Source organism: Odontesthes bonariensis, chromosome 24 (genome assembly GCF_027942865.1).
Source record: "Odontesthes bonariensis isolate fOdoBon6 chromosome 24, fOdoBon6.hap1, whole genome shotgun sequence".
Taxonomy (NCBI): Eukaryota; Metazoa; Chordata; class Actinopteri; order Atheriniformes; family Atherinopsidae; genus Odontesthes; species Odontesthes bonariensis.
Window position 1 is genome coordinate 1304783 of NC_134529.1, and position 21238 is coordinate 1326020.

A 21238-nucleotide genomic window follows, 5' to 3' on the forward strand; every position below is an offset into this window, starting at 1 on the left:
GACGGGCTGCCGGCGGTTTTGAGGCCACTGTCACAGCGATCAGCCGTCACACAGATGGCGCCCGGAGGCCCCGCAGCAAAGCCTCATGGGACGGTTTTACAGACGCTAACGGCTCCGTGAGCCCCCCGTTCAGACGCCATCACCCAGGATGCATTTCATCTGAGTCACAGTGAGGAAAAAATGCCCCTGCAAAAATAAGTTAAAAAAAACAACAAATAAAAGACGTTTTTGCTTGAAATAAGCAAAAAAATCTGCCAGTGGAACTAGTGAAAATCAGCTTATCAAGATTTCTGGAAATAAAATGTGATATTTGGGACTTTTGAGATAAAAGTGATCTTAAAATTAGCTTAAAAACCTCTTCAAATGTAAAAAAAAAAAAAAGCTTGTTTCATGTGAAATATGATTCAAAACAATTTGTTTTCAAGACTTTTTCACTTATTCCAGATGTATTGTATTAAAACATTATTTTGAAATTATTATCTTAATTACACTCATTATAACACATTAAAGTATTTTCTGCTCCGGAACATGTGAACATCGGGTCAAATGTTAAATGTTATAAATCTTTCTGCAGTTTCTGAGTGTACAGACGAAGCTTTTCTGGGGAAAATGAAGCGTTATTTACACGTATTTCAGTTGTTTCAGCAGCACAATGATGTTTCTGATCCTCCTCCAGCATCAGATGATATCAGGAACTCATTTGCATAAAATCTCATCTGTTCATGGAGTTCATGCAGGAGTCACGCTGTGCCTCTACTGCCCCCTGCTGGTGACAAACGGCAGAAGTCCTTCCCACTATTATCATGTTCAGAGGTGGGCAGAGCAGCCAAACATTACACTCTAGTAAAAGTAAGTATTTGTTTCCTTTCTGCTTATTTATTTATTTATTTATTTATTTTTATTATTATTATTATTACTTGTCTTTTGTCTCTCTTTCCATGTGTTATTCACTTTATGTCCCTTTATTTTTACTTGCCTCTGCTGTCATGTATGTTCTCTGTCTGTTTGAAAATGAATAAAATATTGATAAAAAAATAAATAAAAAAAGCAAAAAGTATTCATCAAAATAATTACTTGAGTAAGAGTAAAAAAGGTGAAAAAACTCCTCAAGTACTGAGTAACTGCTGAGTAACGTCTGATTTATTTGTTAACACAAGCATTCAATCAGACAGACAAAAATACTAAATAATCATCTTTAGGCAAATTAGAGTTCATCCAATTGATAAAATCAATTAAAATGAATTAATTAATTACAAAATAGCTTAAATTAAAATAATCCAGGTAAATTAAAGAACTAAGAGAGACTTAGGAAATGTTTAAAACATCTGTAACCCATATGTAACCTAAAAAACAAACATTCACCTATCCATGGGGGAAAAAACGAGTTTAGGAAACTTAGCGCTACATGTTTCCTCAAGTTAGATGTTGAGTTTCTGCTGAAATGTGCGTTTGTTTTGGTTGCCACAGAAGACACATAATGTAGCTGCTGTTTCTCACTCTTTGTAAGGTAAACATGCTTTCAGTATGAGGCCTCGTCTGCGTCTTCATTTCCCACCGTTGGTTCTGACATTTTTCATCTGTTTCTTTCTTTGTTTGCTACGACTGCTAATGCTAAAGCTAACCCGTCCCGCCGCTGAGATCGAGTACGGTCACGTGACCAGACCGCACGGCTGCGTCTGATTGGTGGAACACAGTCAGGTGGTAGAGCCTTTGGCGGAAGTCTCTCTCTCTGTCAGAATAAAACATTAAAATGAGGCGTACGCGGGGGGATAAAAATAATGAGGCGTAGAATACCAAAGAGGTAAGAAGAAAAGTAACCAGCTCATTGTAGCCTAATGTAGCGGAGTAAGAGGACAGCTTCTGCTGCACACATCTACTCAAGGAAAAGGAAAAAGTATAGAGATTTAAAACTACTCCTAGAAGTGTAATGTTTTCAAAAACTTACTCAAGTAAATGTAACTCGTTACTACCCACCTCTGCTGATGTATCATCAGGTTCAGCAGCTTTAGAACCTGATCTGTATTCAGAAAGCTTCTGCCCAGTCGTGTTTGAGGGGGTGTGAAGAAGGTCAAAGAGCAGAAGATGATGGATATGATCTCATTAGAAGAGGGAGGCTGGGCTTTAATTTCCTCTGTGTGCTTCATCTTTATTAGCGTCAGAGCGGTCGATGATCAGCCCTCAGAGACACGAACACTGGAAAAAATGCCCCTCCAAAAATAATAAAAAAAACAACAAATAAAAGACGTTTTTGCCCGAAATAAGCAAAAAAATCTGCCAATGGAACTAGTGAAAATCGGCTTGTCCAGATTTCTTGAAATAAAATGTGATATTTAGGACTTTTGAGATAAAAGTGATCTTGAAATTAACTTAAAAACCTCTTCAAATGAAAAAAAAAAGCTTGTTTCATATGATATGTGACTCAAAACAAGATGTTTTCAAGACTTTTTCACTTATTCCAGATGTATTGTATTAAAACAAGTCCCTATATCTGGCTGAAATGGAGCTTGTTAGGCAGTTGTGTCTGATTTTAAAGGGGAACTGCGGTATTTTCAACATTAAGCCTCTTTTCTGAGTCGTCTGCATGTTTTAGAACCCCCCTCACCGCTTTTTTGATGTTTACTGCTGTCTCCGGTATTTGTCTAATTTTGATTCATCTCGACCTGCTTCAGAACGGCAAGTCATGCGCATGTCCTAAAAGGTCCGTAAAAGCACCATAAACGTCCGTTTTCAAAATCATCAACTCACCGGAGTGGTTACTGGTGTGCTCTGGTAATCCAGATCAAATTTCGTGGCGAGAAGTTGCTTCTGTCGTGTTTTATTTGGCAGCTCGTTCATGCTCGCACTATTTTCTTAGCGGTGGCGGAGTGATATCAACGAACATCCGGAGAAGCACCTGCATCACATCAGGTTTCACCTTCAGTTCCTGTGAAAATGAAACATTTTTAATAATTAATCATCAAACTGAGACGCAGGATTTTATTGTTGGTTTATTTAAAAGAACAAAACGTTTCGTTGGTCTTTAAATCCTCAGAGTTTAGGCTTTAATGATGCTTAACGAGCTCTGAGTTTGTCAGAGTTTGGACGCCGGCCTCCTCTGATTGGCTGGAGCTGCGGCGGTCGGCGTGGGGCGACCCCACAGCCGGAGGCGGCTGACTCCGCCGTCGGGAGCGATGGTGAGACGGACGTGGCTGACGGGGAAGCTGGGCCTCAGGTCCGGCTGGCTGTAGTGATGCCTGTGATGAGGACGGAGCTGCGGCGAGGGAGGAAGGAGGAGGTGACATCATGTGTGACATCATCAGGAAACGATGTCACACATGGGCTGTGTTCGAAACCGCATACTACATACTATATACTGCATACTTACATACTGCATACTTACAAACTGCATACTACATACTTACATACTGGATACTACATACTACATACTACATACTAACATACTACATACTATATACTGCATACTTACATACTGCATACTACATACTGCATACTACATACTTACATACTGGATACTACATACTTACATACTGCATACTACGTACTACATACTGCATACTACATACTGCATACTACATACTGCATACTACATACTGCATACTGCATACTACATACTGCATACTACATACTGCATACTACATACTGCATACTGCATACTACATACTGCATACTACATACTGCATACTTACATACTACATACTGCATACTTACATACTGCATACTTACATACTGCATACTGCATACTACATACTGCATACTGCATACTACATACTGCATACTACATACTGCATACTACATACTACACACTGCATACTACATACTGCATACTGCATACTGCAGCTGAAATCAGCCGGCCTGAAGCTGATTTCCCTTAAGCTCTAAACTCTGTAAACTTTAGCAACATTTGAAACATTTTCAGGTGAGAAAGTAGTCGTTTAGATCCCCAACGTGTTGAAAACCTGACAAAATACCGGCTGTTTACAATTTTGTTCCCACGAATTTGGCGCTACTAAAGCTAGCCGCAGTGAGCTAACGCACTTCCGGTTATTTTCACAAAATAAAATACCCGTTACCTTTTATCATAGGGAAAGCCATTACCATACAATTGGTGCTTTTGTTTTGAAAACAGGAAGTGAACCTACCCTCGTTGTAGCTAGCTTGAAACTGCCGTTTTGACAGGAAATGACGATCGGCGACGTCACGTTACGTTGCATCTTGGGTAGTTTGAGTATGAGTAGTAACCTCATGATGCATACCCAACATTTAGGAGAATCTAGTATGCATCCGGGAACTTCTGCTTACTCAAACTCGCATACTAACTCAAAAAGTTAGTAGGAGTAGTAGGAGAAGTATGCGGTTTGGAACACAGCCATGGTGAAAACCCACCTTCTGAGGAGGAAGAAGGACTTCCCATCGGACCGGATCCCACCCGGTCCTGATGCACTGGGCCTCCTCATCGGGGCTCAGAAGGCAGGCCTCGATCCGGCAGGAGTCTGGGAAGTTACCTGGAAGGACAAGCATCAGGTGAGAAGGTTAGGAGAAGGTTGAAGGTTAGGAGAAGGTTAAAGGTTAGGAGAAGGTTAGGAGAAGGTTGAAAGTCAGGAGAAGGTTAGGAGAAGGTTAGGAGAAGGTTGAAAGTCAGGAGAAGGTTAGGAGAAGGTTAGGAGAAGGTTGAAAGTCAGGAGAAGGTTAGGAGAAGGTTGAAGGTTAGGAGAAGGTTAAGGGAGGAGGAGCTGGAACCTGCACCTCTGAAGTGGTTGGTGTCGACCTCGACGCCGCCGATCAGTCCAGGATGACCGAGGCGGAACACGGCCCACTCCCGGCCCGGCACCTGCAGGATCCCCCGCGGGTCCACCTGCAACACGGATCCGTCTGAGTCCCGGTTCCCCTGAGATCAGGTTAATGTGTGTTGGTGCATTTAAACCTTCAGGTGTTTGGGTCGGTCCAGCCGGCGAGCCGTCTCCCATCCGTCCGCCATGTTGGCGGCTCGGCCGAGACCTGCCAACACACCAGAGAAACTAAGTGAACCCCTGATCCAGCAGCTGGTGGCAGCAGTGTGTGAGAAACTAAGTGAACCCCTGATCCAGCAGCTGGTAGCAACAGTGAGTGAGAAACTAAGTGAACCCCTGATCCAGCAGCTGGTAGCAGCAGTGAGTGAGAAACTAAGTGAACCCCTGATCCAGCAGCTGGTAGCAGCAGTGAGTGAGAAACTAAGTGAACCCCTGATCCAGCAGCTGGTAGCAACAGTGAGTGAGAAACTAAGTGAACCCCTGATCCAGCAGCTGGTAGCAGCAGTGAGTGAGAAACTAAGTGAACCCCTGATCCAGCAGCTGGTAGCAGCAGTGTGTGAGAAACTAAGTGAACCCCTGATCCAGCAGCTGGTAGCAACAGTGAGTGAGAAACTAAGTGAACCCCTGATCCAGCAGCTGGTAGCAGCAGTGAGTGAGAAACTAAGTGAACCCCTGATCCAGCAGCTGGTAGCAGCAGCGAGTGAGAAACTAAGTGAACCCCTTATCCAGCAGCTGGTAGCAGCAGCGAGTGAGAAACTAAGTGAACCCCTGATCCAGCAGCTGGTAGCAGCAGCGAGTGAGAAACTAAGTGAACCCCTGATCCAGCAGCTGGTAGCAGCAGTGTGTGAGAAACTAAGTGAACCCCTGATCCAGCAGCTGGTAGCAACAGTGAGTGAGAAACTAAGTGAACCCCTGATCCAGCAGCTGGTAGCAGCAGTGAGTGAGAAACTAAGTGAACCCCTGATGTAGATTCTTTACACAACTATCAATGCCAACAGCCATAGACAGAAAAGTTGATTCAAACCAATCATGTTGCGGGGATGCCCAAAGTGGGCGTCGCTGTAGCCCAGGCAGACTCCCCCATTGGTCATAGCCACCAGGTCGACATCCTGGTTGGTGGAGACACTCGACCAATCCCTTTGGCCGACGCCATACACTCGCAGCCTGGCTATCCCTCCATCTGAGAACACACGTGTGCTCAGTACCATGTGACCATCTGATGGAGTGTGATTGGGTGGCGTGTGATGGGGTGGCGTGGGATTGGGTGGCGTGTGATGGGGTGGCGTGTGATTGGGTGGCGTGTGATGGGGTGGCGTGTGATTGGGTGGCGTGTGATGGGGTGGCGTGTGATGGGGTGGCGTGTGATGGGGTGGCGTGTGATGGGGTGGCGTGTGATGGGGTGGCGTGTGATTGGGTGGCGTGTGATGGGGTGGCGTGTGATGGGGTGGCGTGTGATGGGGTGGCGTGTGATGGGGTGGCGTGTGATTGGGTGGCGTGTGCGTACCTGGGTGCATGTTGAGGCGCAGGTGAGTGACCCTCCGGCTGAAGTCGGCCTTAAAGTAGTTGTGGCAGCTGTCCGAGTATCCGGGCTCCAGCTGTGACACGCCCACCAGCTCAGGCCACGCCTCCGACCCCAGCTGTCAATCAAACAGCAGGTCAGAGGTCAGTCACTGCTAAAGCTGTGGCGTTAACCACGACGACCAGCATGGTGTCACTGTTACCTTGGCAACAGCAGCTATCTGACTGCCAGAGGCGGCCATGCCGGTCCGGTCTCCCACCAGAGTGAAGGCGGGCGGCTGATCTGGTTTGGGGACGGGATGTGTTTATTTATATTAGGGCTGGGCAACGATTAAAATGTTTAATCTAATTAATCACATGATTTCCCTGATTAATCCCGATTAATAATTAATTAATTATTAATTAGTGTGTTAGATCACATCTGCACGGAGCAGCACTGAAGTTTTTCAAGTTGTTTCTTCAACTGAAAGATGCTTCTGATGAAAAATCAGAAGCATCTGTTATTTTCTATTTTAAATAGTTTTATTTTAAATGGCAGCACATTTAAAATAAAACTAAATGCTAAAAGATATACGCTACTTTTGGATTCATTTTTGGATTCTGCATACAAATGAGATTAATCGTGATTAATCAGGGAAATCATGTGATTAATTAGATTAATTTTTAGATCTCTCTCTGAACTTTCCTATCCATTAAAGGCACAAAAGCCCCCAACAAAAAAAAATTGTAAAAAAAAGATTGTAAATTTTGTAAAAATGTTGTAAAATTGTCACACATTTTGTAAAATTCCGTAAAATTTTTTACGTTTTTAAAAAAAAATTACATTTTGTAAAATTTAAAAAGAATAAATTGTAAAAAAAAAATTGTAATAAAAAAAAAAAAAACTGCGTTAATGCGCAGTTTTTATCTGCGTTAAATAATTAACGAGTTAACTCGCCCAGCCCTAGTTAGATCACATCTGCACGGAGCAGCACTGAAGCTTGAATGTTTCTTCAACTGAAAGATGCTTCTGATAACAGATCATCTGCTAAATGACTGAATATAAATGTAGAAAGTAAAGATCAAGAGTTCTGGACCAAAGGGAAAACAGGAAGTGAGCGTTTGGTACCCAGACAGCCGGCCTGGATGGAGACGTAAGGCGAGTGGTTTCCAGTGAAGAAAGACGTGTCCACATCGAAGCCGTGGATCAGCCCGGGAACGCCCAGCTGGATGATGCACCAGTCGTGACCTTTGACCAAACAAACATGTAAAACAGTCACGGTGAAGATGTTCTCTGTGAGTTCACCTCAGGTTGTAAGGACTTGTGTCTGTGCTTGTCCTGTTGGAGCTTTGATACGGTCGATCACAGTATCTTATTACAGAGACTTGAACATGTTATTGGGATTAAAGGAACTGCATTAGGCTGGTTTAAGTCATATTTATCTGATAGATTTCAGTTTGTTCTTGTAAATGAAGAAGTCATGGAGTTCCTCAGGGTTCTGTGCTCGGACTCATTCTTTTCACCTTTTTCACGGCTTCACTCAGCAGGTGCACCTAGCTAAACCATCTCTAGAAGTTGGTTTAGCTTTGTGATGCTAACAGAAAGTTACGGCGTTTCTTTTTTAAAACTTTTCCCATAAAGTTTCATCCCGAGCTTCGAGTCTAAGGAAATGAAACAATGGGAAGAAACATTTTTCTCAGTGCAGAAGTTGTGTTTCCTTCAGGTAAAATTAAGCTAATTAACTGTTGTTTTGGCCGTTTTTCTTCCCCTCCACCTTTCTGCAGGTATCTGAGGCTCCAGATGTTTCAGTTTGGACCCAGTTTCCTGTTCCCCGTCCTGTCTCTGTGTCCTTTAACATCATCCTCCCTGATCCTGCTTCTGTCTGAGGTGAGTTATGATCATCCTGCACAGCATCTCTGCTTGTTTCTGAGCTGCTGGAGCACCTCAAAGACTCTCTGTATAGTACATCTATGAGCTGTAACCATGCTGTTTTCTGTGAAACAGGATCCATCTGGACCCTAAAGATCTTCTGTGAGAAACAGGAGGACACTCACCGGGTGTTCTCTTCCTCCTCGTCTCCCATCCATCCATCCATTTTCCAAACTCTGTGAACGCCGACGCTATGAACTGCGGCGGCTCTCTCTGTAGAACACAGATGGGACATGTTGAGCCAATAAAAGCTGAGCATCACTGGGCCGCATGCAACAAGCGTTGGCTTTTCTTGGCTCTTTGAAAAGAGATTTTTATTCCTGGTTAACCTTGTAGCACCCAAGCATATGAATAATCATTGAAAATAATCATTTAGGCTATTCTTGCATCTTTTTGGGTGGGAATAAACCAATTCTTTCGGAATTGGGCTATTTTTGGGCTATTTTTTATCATTTTTTGATCAAAACCAAGTCATTCTCTTCAGATCGTTTGGCATAAAAGGTATAGTGAAAGGTGGACAAAGCAGACCACACCAAACGAGAGCAGAACCAACTAGAACAGAGCACCGCAGAGCAGAGAGTAATTCAGTGAGCCAAGAAAATGATGCTGTGACAACTGTCGGCATATAAAATGTAATGTAAAAAAATATTACACATGAATGTAAATATCCATCCATCCATCCATTATCTATACCGCTGAATCCGTCGATCGGGTCGCGGGTGGGCTGGAGCCTATCCCAGCAGTCAATGGGCGAGAGGCGGGGTACACCCTGGACAGGCCGCCAGTCCATCGCAGGGCCACATAGAGACAAACCAGACAAACAACCATGCACGCTCACACTCACTCCTAAGGACAATTTAGAGATGCCAATCAACCTAACATGCATGATTTTTTGGACAGTGGGAGGAAGCCGGAGTACCCGGAGAGAACCCACGCATACACGGGGAGAACATGCAGACTCCACACAGAAAGGCCCCAGTTGGGTGTTGAACCTGGAACCTTCTTGCTGTGAGGCGACGGTGCTAACCACCACACCACCGTGCAGCCCCTGAATGTAAATAATGTATGTAAATTAAAAAAATCAAATAATGTAATGTAAATAAAAATATAATGTAAATAAATAAAAAGCTTGTTGCATATCTGCAACTGTGGGTGCTACAAGGTTAAATAAAGGTTTTAATTTGTCATTAAATAAACACACCAAGCAGAATACAACATGATTACAAAGCTTTTTCCTGGTGCCCAAATAAGAACAGAAATCATGGAAAAAGTGCATCTAAACATGAACCGATTCTGCAGAATCACTGGAAACATGTTTTAGGTTTGTTGATGATGTTCTTTAATATTTTAGAGATCTAAATAAATCTATGAATCATGTTTTCTGAGCCTCTAAATAATTAAAACAACATAGGAAGTTAAATGTGGCCTCATCTTAAAAACTAACGTTTTCTCCGTGGCCACCAGGTGGCACTGTGGGCACCGACGCTCATTGTCATCAGAAACATTACTGTTTATTTATCTTTGCGTCTCATTTAAAGCCCACTGGACACGGCGGATCCTCTCATCTGTGAGTTTTATCGTCCTTTCTTTCTTTTCTTGAGTAAAACAATCAGAACGCAGCAGGACATCGGGCCTCATGCAACACCCGTTCGTACGCACAGATTTGTTCTTAAGTCGTGCATACGAGTCATTTAAGACAATTTGCGCGTTCGCCAATCTTTTCCTATTTTATGTTTTCTTTCAGGTACGAACAGAGTTTACGAGTGATCCAGACCTGTCGTAGGAGTTTTCTAAAATAGTCCGCTGTTATTCCAATCAAGTTTGCTTGACTAATGGAGTTTATATTTAGTTACTTTGAAGCAAACATAAATAAATATATACATTATACCCTATAATGATGCTGAAATTATTCTATTTGACTTAAATTATGCACTAATTGAAGGTTAATCTGACGGCTGACTTTCTGCTTTTGGATGCCTTAGCGCGTCAGGCTCTTGGAAGAGAGCGTGTGTTCCGAGACCGTGTAGGCAGACAAATGGCGCAAATCATCGAGCGCCTGGCCATAGAGAGACGTTTTTTTTTAAGCCATTTTCATATCAAACCATTTCTTCTTTATTTCGGTGACATTACGAACTACAGGTGACACGGAATTAACAGAACTCGTAATAACTTCCCATTTCTTGCCTTTAGCAGGTCCCGTAATTCCACTGCTGACTCTGCTAAAAATGACAGATTTTCCTTTCTGGATCTCTGAAAGCAGAACTTCAGTCTGTCGCGGCCTTTTAAATTTCCAAATGATATATCCAATAAAGGCCGTGGGTGGCAGCAGGTGGTTGTGTTCTTGACTTGCACGCACTTCAGTTGTTAAAATATATGTGGTTTATTTTTTCTCTTACCAACAAAAAAATGTGAACAAAACAATAACAAAAAATTCTCACGATTGAGATGAAAACAAAAGTTAACTTGTTTGAAATTAATAAGATCTGAAAGTGGTCAAAAAATCATTTCACCACCACCTCCCATCCTCACACCAGACATTTGCCAAACAAAAAAGAGCCCCTGGTGTGTTCTTAATCTGTTTGATTAATGGGCGGGTCCAAAAGTCACCAAAATAATCTCAAATACAAAATTAACCCCAGATCTTGACTCCAAATCAACCAAAGTATATTCCAACATACCAAAGAAAACCAAACCGATAGAACCCATGAATAAGAAACATAAATGGCCACAACATCCCAGCCCTTAATTCCTGTACAACATGAATTATCTAACATTCATATAAGTGGCCATTGTAAATTTATTATTAATATTAACGTTAACAGACTTAGATCTTCACTAACTTTCTCAAATAATTCATATAAACATCAACTTATCCAGCAATCCAGGTTATTCACAAAAACATATTTTTTTTTTTTTTTGTAGTCCATATACGTCTTTATAGAGAAAAAATGAAAATAAAAATAGAAAGGCAAAAACAGTCAATGTTCCATGAGTTCAAGTCATTTTCTTGTTTATGTGCATGGACTGTGCATGTGTATAAAGGTGTATGTTGCAAAATGAGATGTTCAGCATGTCAGTAAATGAGTATCAGTGTAAATGCAGAGCCAGAGGTTCCAGAACTTGACTCAGTTGGAGACAAACATTTATTGTCGTCTCTATACAGCCTCAAGCAGGAGACATATTTTGTTGATCGGCTTCTCCAGCTCATTTGTTCTTGTCTTGACTCGAACACGCCGAACCAATCCGTGTGCATCTGCAATGGTTTCTGTGATGCGTCCAATGGGCCAAGAATTTCTTGGGGCAGCCTCGTCGACAACAAGCACCACATCATCAATGGCAAAGTTCCTGCGAGTTTTATTCCACTTCTGTCGCTCTTGGAACATAGGGAGGTATTCTTTCACCCACCTTTTCCAGAACAGGTCCACAATGTATTGGGCTTGTCTCCATCGCCTCCGACTATACAGGTCCTCCTTTTTGAACAAACCTGGTGGCATCACAGGTTTACCCTTTAATTGGAGCAAATGATTTGGAGTAAGAGCCTCTAAGTCATTGGGGTCGTCAGAAGAAGGTGTGATTGGGCGATCATTTAATATAGCCTCCACTTCGCATAAAACTGTATGCAAGCCTTCGTCATCTAGTATTTGTTGGTTTGTGATAGAGCATAATAATCTCTTTATTTCTTGCACTAGGCGCTCCCGAACACCACCATGGTGGGCCCCATAGGGCGGGTTAAAGGTCCACTTTATGCCGTCCAGTGCTAAATATTTTTGGATTTTGCTTTGATTTAGCTCCATTATGGCTTGCTTTAACTCACGATTTGAGCTGACAAAGTTGGTTCCATTGTCCGACCGGATTTCCTTGACTTGTCCTCTGCGGCAGATGAATCTCCTGATAGCATTTATGCAGGAATCTGTGTTGAGAGAATGTGCCACCTCAAGGTGAACTGCACGACAAGTTAGGCATGTAAAAAGAACTCCATATCTTTTCACAATACTCCTCCCTCTCTTCACTTGTATTGGTCCAAAATAATCAGCACCAACATAGGTAAACGGTGGAAGATCAGCTGAGATTCTGTCAATGGGAAGATTAGACATTTTCTGCTCACCTGGCTTTTGTCGCCGTCTTTGACACACCATACATTCTCTAATGATCTTTCTAGCTGCTGAATTAGCATGGGGGATCCAGTACTGACGTCGAAGGGTAGAAAGCATGTGATTTCTTCCTCTATGTCCAACCTTTTCATGCGTATGTTGAAGAATGAGCTTTGAAACATGACTTTCTTTTGGCAAAATTGCAGGATGTTTTGTTTCCTCGGGTAATGCTGCTTTGCTCAGTCTGCCGCCCACTCTTAACAGACCATCCGTAACAACAGGATCAAGCTTGTACAGGTGACTTGACTTCTTAACAGCACCGGAGCTCAAGGCAGCTATTTCATCGCCATAATATTTCCTTTGCACAAATCTCACTATGGCTTCCTCAGCTGTTGACAGATCATCAGTTGTGAGCTGAGCATTTCTTATCTCCCCAAATCCTTTGGGTGAGATGCATCTTCTGACACTAAAGGTGTCTAGAAGAACTAACTCTTCAACCCATTTTTTCCAAACTTGTGCCATTTCTGGTGGAATTGTCTCATCCCAGCCAAACTTCAGTTTACAGAGATGTTGAAGAATTTGCTTTGCAGGGAGAATGACTGGAGCTAAGAAACCCAAAGGGTCATAAATAGAACTAACATTGGATAGAATACCACGTCTTGTTAGTGGTTTGTGCTTGTTTACGATGCTATAGGTGAAAACATCCTGTTCAACATCCCATTGCACTCCTAAGGCTCTTTCAGTGGGAAGCTGGTCCCGGCTAAAGTCCAACATCTTTACACCTGTTGCTCTGTTTTCCTCAGGAATCTGAGAGAGGACAGAGCGCTCATTACATACCCATTTATTGAGCTTAAATCCCCCCTTTGAACACAACTCTGTGAGCTGCTGATAAAGAGAGATGGCCTGCTCAACAGACTGGACAGACTTAAGACAGTCATCTACATAGAAACTGTGCCTGATTGTATTTATAATCTCTTCTGGGTACATTTCTTGGTTGTCATCAGCAGTCTTTATTAGTGCATATGTGGCACAACTGGGGGAGGATACTGCCCCAAAAATGTGGACCAACATTCTATGCTCAACAAGCTCTTTTGTGATGTTACCGTCGGGCCACCAGAGAAAACGTAAGTAATTTACATGTTCCTCAGCTACTCTGACTTGGTGGAACATCCCTTTAATGTCTGTCATAAGGGCTATTGGACCCTGCCGAAAGCGAATGAGTACACCTAGTAAGGTGCTAGTCATATCTGGTCCTTGTAATAGCTCTTTGTTCAGTGATGTTCCAGCAAACATTGCAGTACAATCATAAACAACCCGCAGCGTTTTCTTGCGGGGGTGGTAGACCCCATAATGAGGTATATACCACACCTTGCCTTCCTCATGTTCTATCTGATCTTGTGGTATTATTTCTGAATGCCCTTCCATTCCAACATTATGCATACATTCTTTGTATTCTTCAAAGAATAGCTGATCCTTCTGAAATCTTTTTATCAGACATTGCGCCCTCTGCTGGGCCACCCGTTTGTTGTTGGGCATTTTTACTTCAGAATTACGAAAAGGCAATTTCAGGTAATAGTGACCATCTTTAAGCACAGCTGACTTTGACATGATGTCCATGAACTGTTTATCTTCTATAGACAGTTCAGCACACTCGTTACACTGGTGCTCTACAAAGTCTTGATTATACTGACTGACCAGCATTTTTTCCAGACTACTTATAGAGATATGGTTCACCTGAATAGAACCAGTAACCTGTACATCTTCTACACTACCCTGATTGAGTGGACCATTAACAACCCAACCAAGACGTGTTAACACAGCATAAGGCCCACTACCTTCACTGTTAATTATTTTCCAAGGTTCCAATGCTTTGGGGGAATTTACACCAATGAGCAGCCCAATGCCAACATCTATTGGTGCCAATTCAACATCTTTTAAGTAAGACCATTTTCTTAAGTCCTCCTCTTTAGGGATGTTTTCTTTAGTGACAGGAATGGACTTTTGAGTATACACATCAGGCAACCTCAAAAACTCATTTTGTTTTAAAGCAGCTACTTCCAAACCAGAGAGTCTATAGCTACTTACAGGCCTTTCCTGTCCCATGTTTTTTAGCATGATTTCCACTTTCTTTCCAGAGGCATTTAACTGCATCATCAAAGCCTCAGTACAAAATGTTGCAGAGCTGCCTGGATCTAGAAAGGCATAAGTCTCCACAACCTTTGTTCCCTTTTCTAACTTTACCTTTACTGGCACAACTGACAGAGCACACTTATTAGACCCGGCCCCAGTATAGTTACCAATATTCAAAGACACAAGAGCATTTGAGACTGGTGATTCTTTACATCCAGCCTTAATTGCTTGCCACTGGTCTTTTGGTTCAATGTGCAGAACAGTAGGGTGACTTTTATTACAGGTGAGGCATGCCAAACGCTGTGGACAATCTTTACTCATATGCCCCTTCTGTAAGCAGCCAAAGCATAAACCTTTAGTTTTAAGAAATGTCACCTTTTCTTTATTACTTTTCTGCTGGAATGAGTCACATTTCTCCAAAGAATGCTTTCTGCTACAAAACAAGCACTGGGTTGGAGCCACCTCTTTATCTTCATGGCTAAACTGAATCTGTTCCAATTTATGTTTGTCATTGTTCTGTTTAGAAACTACAGCAACAGAAGTAGCAAAATTGCTGCTTTTAGTTTTAAACGGAACCTTTAAAGGTTTTGAAGCCATCTTTTCTTTTGGATTTTGACTCTCCCCAAAAATGGGATCTAACGCAGCTTTTGTTTGTTTTTCCATAAAATTAAGAAGATCTTTAAATTTTGCTCTACGATCGGACTTCTCTGCTATGTCAACCACAATTAATCGCCATTTATCACGAAGTCTAAAAGGCAACTTCGAAACAAGAATCCTCATATTGGTTGAATTTTCAAGCTCATCAATAAACCCGGCTTCATCCATTGTGTTGAAGCAGCTTCTTAAAAAGAATGTATAAGCTCTTAAAGCTGCAGCATCATCGGACTTTAAAACTGACCAGTTCAGAGCCTTATCTATAAATGCAGATGTTATTTTTGCTCTGTTACCAAAGTTCCACTCAAGCTGTCTTTTTGCTTCCACATAAGCAGTTTGTGGACTCATGTGCATACAACTTCTAACCAAGATTCTAGGCTGTCCTGTGGTAAACTGCTCTAAATAATAAAGCCTATCCTGCATGTTGTCCGTTTTAGTTTCTATTCCTTGCTCAAATGCCTTAAGAAAGGATCTAAAATACAAAGGGTCACCACTAAAAACAGGAATTTCTACAGATGGGAGAAGTGAAAGTCTCTGCTGTTTTACCAGCATCTCAGTGATTTCATTCTGTTTTTTCATGATCTCTGTTAAAGCACTGCTATGGACATCAACCTGAGAAGAGATGTGCTTTGGGCTTTCCCCTTCTGGTTTCACTTTTAATGTTACATTAGCAGGTGTCTCTTGGGGCATTGGTACGGGTGAAGGAGCCGACAATGGTTTCTGTTTTCTTGGAGCCTTTTGAGCTGTAGCAACAGGTATAAACTCAGTAGATGTTGCAGAATCCGATGCATCTTTTTCATCTTCAGCGCTGGAATCATGACTTTTCTTATCCTGCGGAGCGGTGTAAATTTGCATTTTTGCATCTGCCTTTACCAACTTAGTTCTTAAAGCCAATGCTTCTTTCCTGGCTTTTAATTGAACTTCTTCCAGTTCGAGCGCATGTTTTTCTTGCAGCGCGTCCACCTCCGCTTTCAGAACGGCTCTTTCCACCTCGGCTTCCATCAGCGCCATTGAAGCTGCACGGGAGCTTTTACTCCGCGCACTAGAAGCTTTACTGACATTACTTGGCGCTTTACCAGCAGCTTTGCTGAGTGGTTTAGCTGTGGTCTCAGATAATATTTCAGAAACCTTGCCATTTGTTTGAGAGACGCTATCATCCGGCCCAATGTCACCATCATGAGATGCCGCCTTTGCTTCAGTGCCAGAAACTGAATACAATTCGCCCCCCTGCACAGGGTCACCATTCATCCAAGTTTCAATTTCATCCAAAAATTCTTTAAAGCAGATCAGCTTAGGTTCATACCAATCACCGTGATCAGTTTCCTTTTCGTCATCGTTTAGCAGACTTTGAACTGAAGATTGCAAGTCCATAAACTCCGCTAAATAATTATTAAACGTTTGCATATGCTCATCTATGGAGGTTTTTGATTCTCCAGCATCAATTAGAGCATGAATGTCATTTCTTTTTCTTGTCAGGACACCAAGTTTGGCTCTGCGCCTTTTAATCAAATTAAAGAGTTCTCTTTCTTTTTGAACGTCTTCCCGTTCCTCCATCTTCAACACAAAATTTGTTTCAATAGATCCAACATATATAGTCCAGTAGGCTACAAAGTTTCACATTTCAGCTCAGTGTCTCTGCTCATTCCAACAAAGTGTCGCATTACTTACGAACTTTGTGCGTCTTCTCCAAGTCCATGCCATGAGGTTGCTATCATCCAGGTCCAAATATCCAAACTTCCAAGCTTTTCCAATGTCCAAGCGTGTCCAAAAATGATTTTTTGACTTAATGTCGCGGCCTTTTAAATTTCCAAATGATATATCCAATAAAGGCCGTGGGTGGCAGCAGGTGGTTGTGTTCTTGACTTGCACGCACTTCAGTTGTTAAAATATATGTGGTTTATTTTTTCTCTTACCAACAAAAAAATGTGAACAAAACAATAACAAAAAATTCTCACGATTGAGATGAAAACAAAAGTTAACTTGTTTGAAATTAATAAGATCTGAAAGTGGTCAAAAAATCATTTCACCACCACCTCCCATCCTCACACCAGACATTTGCCAAACAAAAAAGAGCCCCTGGTGTGTTCTTAATCTGTTTGATTAATGGGCGGGTCCAAAAGTCACCAAAATAATCTCAAATACAAAATTAACCCCAGATCTTGACTCCAAATCAACCAAAGTATATTCCAACATACCAAAGAAAACCAAACCGATAGAACCCATGAATAGGAAACATAAATGGCCACAACACAGTCTCAGAGCCCCTAAAGTTGTTCTTTCTGGATCTCTGAAAGCAGAACTTCAGTCTCAGAGCCCCTAAAGTTGTTCTTTCTGGATCTCTGAAAGCAGAACTTCAGGCTCAGAGCCCCTAAAGTTGTTCTTTCTGGATCTGTGAAAGCAGAACTTCAGTCTCAGAGCCCCTAAAGTTGTTCTTTCTGGATCTCTGAAAGCAGAACTTCAGTCTCAGAGCCCCTAAAGTTGTTCTTTCTGGATCTCTGAAAGCAGAACTTCAGTCTCAGAGCCCCTAAAGTTGTTCTTTCTGGATCTCTGAAAGCAGAACTTCAGTCTCAGAGCCTCTAAAGTTGTTCTTTCTGGATCTCTGAAAGCAGAACTTCAGTCTCGGAGCCCCTAAAGTTGTTCTTTTTGGATCTCTGAAAGCAGAACTTCAGTCTCAGAGCCCCTAAAGTTGTTCTTTCTGGATCTCTGACAGCAGAACTTCAGTCTCAGAGCCCCTAAAGTTGTTCTTTCTGGATCTCTGACAGCAGAACTTCAGTCTCGGAGCCCCTAAAGTTGTTCTTTCTGGATCTCTGAAAGCAGAACTTCAGTCTCGGAGCCCATAATTTAGAGTAAAAATACGAAAAATGTTCTTGCATGAGGCCCACTGATCTTTACACACTGCTGATGTTCATGGTGCCCAAAGTGAGAGTTTGTTCTGTTGTTGGACGTCCCAGTTTTTCCTGGGACTTGTTTTTCTGTTTGACTGTATTTGGACTTCCTTTTATCGACCGTCTTATCTGTCGGACTGACTGCGCCTGTACGTTTGACCTTTGGGGAAAGTTTTCTGGACTCTAACCTGTCGGAGGCCTTCTGTCTGTCACAGCGAAAAAGTCTTGAAAACAAATTGTTTTGAGTCACATATCATATGAAACAAGTTGTTTTTTTTATCTCAAAAGTCCTAAATATCACATTTTATTTCAGGAAATCTTGACAAACCGATTTTCAGAAGTTCCATTGGCAGATTTTTTTGCTTATTTCAAGCAAAAACGTCTTTTATTTGTTGTTTTTTTACTTATTTTTGGAGGGGCATTTTTTCCAGTGCAGAGCTGTACCTTCAGCAGGTTTCCAGCAGGAGCGAACCACTCGTCTGTGGCAAAGATAACCTGGAAGAACGACAGGAAAACACAGTTTATCAGAGATAAATCAAGCCAACCAGCAGAGATTTGTGTTGAGAAAGCAGCTCGAGACACACTAAAAAAAGTGACTTTTTGTTGAAGTAAACTCTATTAGAGTAACTTGTAATTTTAAGATTCAGTAAGAACTCGAGCTTCTAAAGTAAAATTAAACATTTTATTAACGTAACACATGAATTATGGGGGAAGAGTAAGTTTTACTTTGGTTTCCTCATACAATTTAAATGTTTAATAGTTGTATGTACATAAACCTAGAAATACTACATAAACTTTACTCTGAAAGTGTATCGTTAAAATCTACTAAGTTACTTCATAACAGCAAATACTACAGATATATAACATTTACTTAAAATTTTGAGTAAAAGGATGTTCGTGCCTATTGTAAAACAAGTAGACTTTACTTCATTTGTTTAAATAAATATAACTTAAAACTTAGATGTAATTAAGTAAATGTTACTTAATATCTTATAAACTGTTATGTTTTATGGTGAGTAACATTTACTTGATATTGCAGCATTAAATCTTACTTAAATCATCTGAGTGCAAATACTCCCAAAGGGTTTTTAAAGTAAATGTTATGAGTTATTTTTTTCAGTGCAGATGCAGCAGAGTTAAAGTGGAGCTGATGATCGTTTATATTCTGCTGCTTTCCTGTTTGGGAAACTTTTACATATTACTGTCAGAACTGAAACTGATTAACCGGTTGGTTAATTCATCTGTTTATTTATTCATTTTGTCTGATTTTCAAGAGAAAAACTAACATAAAAAAAAAGAATATTTTCAGATGTAATCACAGCAATAAAAAGTCTGCTCAGGTCATAATCATATCTGTACCATCTTATGTGTTCTGAATGGGAAGTTCTCCTGAGGAAAATACCTGAAAACACACTTTATCCCTTGGATTTTAAGCATATGACAAATGTTTGTTCACAAAACTGCCTTTGTTAAATCTAGAAACCAGACTCCTACAATCTTAATTTAAGAAATGTTGCCAAGTCACATCATCTTGCTGCATGGACAGATTTTTTCACTTGTTTTGAGCACCTTTTCTCTTAGTTTTAGGGTTTTTTATCTTGTTTGAAGACCCCTATTTTTTGCAGTGTGGGAAGTTGGAACTCTTTGTCTTTTTGTTCTGTTATTGTCATCAGAATATATCGTTTTATCATACAGATTGCTGAATAGAATTAATGAGTACAACAAAAAGTGGTCCTGTTATTTTTCATATGTGGGTTAAATGGCATCTCCAGCTTAAACTTAATGTGATGATCTGATTAAACTGTAATGCTATAATTATTTAAATGTTTCTGTGGGCATTTTTTAAGTTAATTTATACACGCAGATTTTTGGTTAGTGGTAGTTGATGTTATTGTCTTTTACTTTATTTAGTAATTTTTTTTCTTTCTATTCAGTAATCTTATCGTATTGGCACATGCTATGGAGTCCAGAAGATTTACAAATGCCAATGTTTGTGTTATGTTAATCTGGAACTGTTGTGTATTTTTCTTTATGGAAAACTAATAAAGTTCAAGTCATATAAAAAAAAAAAGAATATATAGTTTTATTTAATTAGAATTTAGCTAATAATTCTCTGTCAGAACATGTTTAATGTTGTTGTTCCTGGGAGCTTTTCCTGCCTTCTGAAGGTTTCCAACCAGCTGCTGTGAACAGAGCTGTACAAACCAGCTGTTTGACTCTCTCTGGGATGTTTCAACCAAAACATGTCACAGATGTTTCATTCAGACCTCAGAAACTTTAGTTAGTTAGTTATTTGTTTATTTGTGACAGGACTCTGCATATTAATAAACATGCAATGTAAATATGCCAGATTTAGCTCCGAGGCTAATTTCCATCTGCAGTCCTGCTGTTCACACTAAAATCAAGACAAGACAGGAAACAAGAAAACAAAGCGTACAACATTCCATATCACTCAACCACATCACAAGATATACAACAAATGACCTGTTATGGTACGAATACCACACCCAAAAACCATATCAACACAATTTAGTCGCACAGTAGTTTCAGACATTAAAATGCATCTGATTGGCAAATAATGTTTCACCTCCTAAACAAGTACGCATTTATTAAAGTGCATCTGGTACTATATTAAAGTGCATCTGGTACTATATTAAAGTGCATCTGGTACTATATTAAAGTGCATCTGGTACTATATTAAAGTGCATCTGGTACTATATTAAAGTGCACGGAGTAAAGTGCCAACTAATTGGAAGAATTACAGAATTACTACCAATTTCTTTTAGTATTGCATGTTAAATAAATCTACCCTTCATGTTCACAGTCCTGGTTATCTGTAAGCCACGTTTTTAGTTGTTTCTTAAAGGCTACATATGTTGAGTTTTCCCTTCTGGGGTTAACTGAGTTAACCTGTGAAAAACGTCTCCTTTAATGATTGATTTGCAGAGAACAAACAACAGAGAAGTTGAGAGACTGTAATTGATTAGAATAAATAATCATTCTTCTGTGTGCTGGGTTGCATCTCACAGTTCTGAATGTAGGTGTTGGGTCGAGGTGTGTTTGGTTCATGGATATTTGTATTTTCCATGTGTTGCAGTGACTCACCTTCCCTCCGACTGTCTCACAGACCAGATCATTAAACTGCAGGAAGTCCGGCTCTGCCTCGGTCTTTCCTGTCGTCCTCCTCTCGGCCATCCTGAGATTTTCCTGCAGTTTCTGAGACGTGAGCAGCAAGTTGGGAACAGCCGCTCGTCCTGCTGAGGC

General features: G+C 41.0%; 1 protein-coding gene across 1 annotated transcript; it reads right to left on the minus strand.

Moving 5' to 3' along the window:
• Positions 1–3070: 3070 nt before the first annotated feature.
• Positions 3071–21169, minus strand: allc (allantoicase). The gene is made up of 11 exons (XM_075459550.1): positions 21080–21169; positions 18419–18469; positions 8340–8427; positions 7414–7533; positions 6509–6588; positions 6292–6424; positions 5812–5967; positions 4922–4995; positions 4744–4852; positions 4384–4502; positions 3071–3250 (listed from the first exon to the last, which is right to left on the minus strand). The coding sequence occupies exons 1-11, from the start codon at positions 21167–21169 to the stop codon at positions 3071–3073; spliced, it is 1200 nt and encodes a 399-aa protein (XP_075315665.1).
• Positions 21170–21238: the final 69 nt, after the last annotated feature.

What these genes read in the sequence shown, in the direction of transcription:
- allc (XM_075459550.1), bottom strand. Translation starts at nt 21,169, where the DNA reads ATGGCCGAGAGGAGGACGACAGGAAAGACCGAGGCAGAGCCGGACTTC. An exon ending in GAGGAGGAAGAGAACACCCG is followed by an intron (nt 7,534 to 8,339) that starts GTGAGTGTCCTC and finishes GTTTGGTCAAAG; the next exon opens with GTCACGACTGGTGCATCATC. An exon ending in ACCGACCCAAACACCTGAAG is followed by an intron (nt 4,853 to 4,921) that starts GTTTAAATGCAC and finishes TCCGTGTTGCAG; the next exon opens with GTGGACCCGCGGGGGATCCT.